Genomic DNA, 2,500 nt, shown 5'->3' with positions numbered 1-2,500 from the left:
ATGGAGCCGTTTCCGTGGGAACTGTCGGAGATGTCCCCCCGACCGGCGCTGGAAGGACGGAGCGGCTGGGGTGGTGGAGGGGGCGGAGGCAGGGAGCGTATGAGGATTGGGAGAGGGAGAGAGGGGAGCTGCGGCTGGAGCTGAGGATGGAGCTGAGGATGGAGCTGACGGTGTGGAGCTTCTGTGGGCTGGAGAGGCTCATGTTTGCCTGATACAGGACTCACAGGCATCATCCGCTCACACTGCTCTCAAACACTCCGCACATTACTGCGCCCGCTCTCTCTCTCACACACACACACACACACACACACACACACTGAGTGAGAGAGGAGGAGGGGTGAGAGGGGGGATTAGGGAGGAAGGAGAGAGAGAGAGAGAGAGAGAGAGAGAGAGGTTAGATGTGATAAAAAGGAAGGTTTTATGGAGAGGGGGAATCCTTTAAAAAAAGTGAACAGATATAGGTATATAACAGATATAAACCCCCTGACACTTAAACATGTTAATGATAAAAACAATATTTCATAAGTTATTTATTCATGCACACTGACCTGGAATGAGCCACACAGATTCACACATGTTTATATACACACACATACAGATATATATATATATATAAGAATTGGGAAGAAGAGAAGAGAGGAGGGGAAAGGTAAATGAAAATAATGAGAAAGAGAAATGATCCTCTCTGGTCATACAACTGCCACGATTAATCCAAATATTATCGTGTGTCAGTGTGTGTGTGTGTGTGTGTGTGTGTGTGTGTTTGTGTGTGTGTGTGTGTGTGTGTGCATCTGAACTGACTGCTGCAGCATCCCTGCAGCACCTAAACTGACTACACAAGTTATAAGGGCACACACACACACACACACACACACACACACAAGGCAAGTCCGAAAAATTCAAGCATACAGTAGACCACGTGGTCAGACTGGGGATATCTGACCGCATAACACTGTGTATTGGCATGATCTTTACCCATGCCCTGTGGGCATCAGCTCACACACACTCCTGTTTCACACAGCCTGTCAAAACTAGGTCTCTCTCTCACTCTCTGTCATTGTGTTCTGACAGAGTACTTCAGTCAGTTCTAGTAAATTTCTTTCTAAGTGTTTCTCTTGGTATTCTATCTCTCCAGTGCCCTGTCTCCCTCTCCCTCACTCTGTTCCAGTCTCTCTCTCCTGTGTCCTGTCTCCCTCACTGTGGTCCAGTCTCTCTCTCCTGTGTCCTGTCTCCCTCTCCCTCACTCTGTTCCAGTCTCTCTCTCCTGTGCCCTGTCTCCCTCACTGTGGTCCAGTCTCTCTCTCCTGTGTCCTGTCTCCCTCTCCCTCACTGTGGTCCAGTCTCTCTCTCCTGTGCCCTGTCTCCCTCACTGTGGTCCAGTCTCTCTCTCCTGTGTCCTGTCTCCCTCACTGTGGTCCAGTCTCATCTGTCTCCTTTCTTTATGGATCTAGTCTTTTACCCTCTTCTCCTTCTGTCACATGTAAATCTCCATGATCACACACACACACACACACACACTGTGAACAGTGAATTTGTCCTCTGCATTTAACCCATCCATAGTGAACACACACACCAGACACAGGAGCAGTGAGCAACATTCCTCACTCTGCTAGCATACACACACACACACACACACATACACACACACACACATACACACACACAAGTCCCAAACATAACAATATAAATACATTAAAATGTTCAAATGTTATTGCTGTCAATGGTTCTCTTTAGTCTGGAGTTTTAGGTTTTATTCCTACAGCAAAACTGATCAAAGACAGGTTTGAGTTGGATTCGCTGTGTCTGGGTCTCCACAGACACACGCATGTGAACACACACACACACACACACACACTCACACACACACACACACACATACACACATACACACAAAGAGAGAATAATATGTCTGACGTTAATATCAGTTGAAACATACCCTCATTATTTCAAATAAACTGACAAACTTACAAACTTACTCAATTCTTTTCAAAGGCAAGATTTTTTTTTCTCAAGAGTGTCCCCTGTGGTGTGTGAAGACACAGTCCCAGGGATGTAATTGTGTGGAAAAGCTTAACTTTGGCAGATAAGTTTCCAAACAGGAAGCCAGAGCACTGACAGACAGGAGAAAGTGAATTAAACTGTCTCAAAAGGCTTCCTTAAAAACAGGCAAGGAACACATACAACAGAGAAAACACTCAGACTCCTCTGGATAAACACACGAAAGAAAATAAAGACAGTTAATGAGCACATCCACCATTCTCCGTCAATATGTTTCCACCGCATCTACACTACTGCTCCACCGGAACTGCTGGTGGTGCATGTGGGGAAACACAAACGTCCACACACACACCCTGCCAACACACATACAAATATGCAGACAGACACACATGAAAACATGAAAAAGACGAAAGATTGATACTGTTTTCTCTTGGGGGGGGGGGGGGGGGGGGGGGGTGGTCTAAAAATACACTGTGTAACACCACTGACCATTCCGCACACG

At 46.4% G+C, this 2,500-nt stretch overlaps 1 protein-coding gene across 1 annotated transcript in view; it reads right to left on the bottom strand.

Moving 5' to 3' along the window:
* Positions 1–298, bottom strand: part of shank3a (SH3 and multiple ankyrin repeat domains 3a) — a 157,752-nt gene extending 157,454 nt beyond the window's left edge. Inside the window, 1 exon segment of the mRNA XM_030789868.1 lies at positions 1–298. This exon segment is cut by the window's left edge and continues 61 nt beyond it. Coding sequence (XP_030645728.1) covers positions 1–233 — 233 coding nt within the window. The 5' untranslated portion in view covers positions 234–298.
* Between the last annotated feature and the right edge of the window lie 2,202 nt (positions 299–2,500).

This window comes from Chanos chanos, chromosome 13, assembly GCF_902362185.1.
Source record: "Chanos chanos chromosome 13, fChaCha1.1, whole genome shotgun sequence".
Taxonomy (NCBI): domain Eukaryota; kingdom Metazoa; phylum Chordata; class Actinopteri; order Gonorynchiformes; family Chanidae; genus Chanos; species Chanos chanos.
This window is presented reverse-complemented; position numbering and strand designations above follow the sequence as displayed.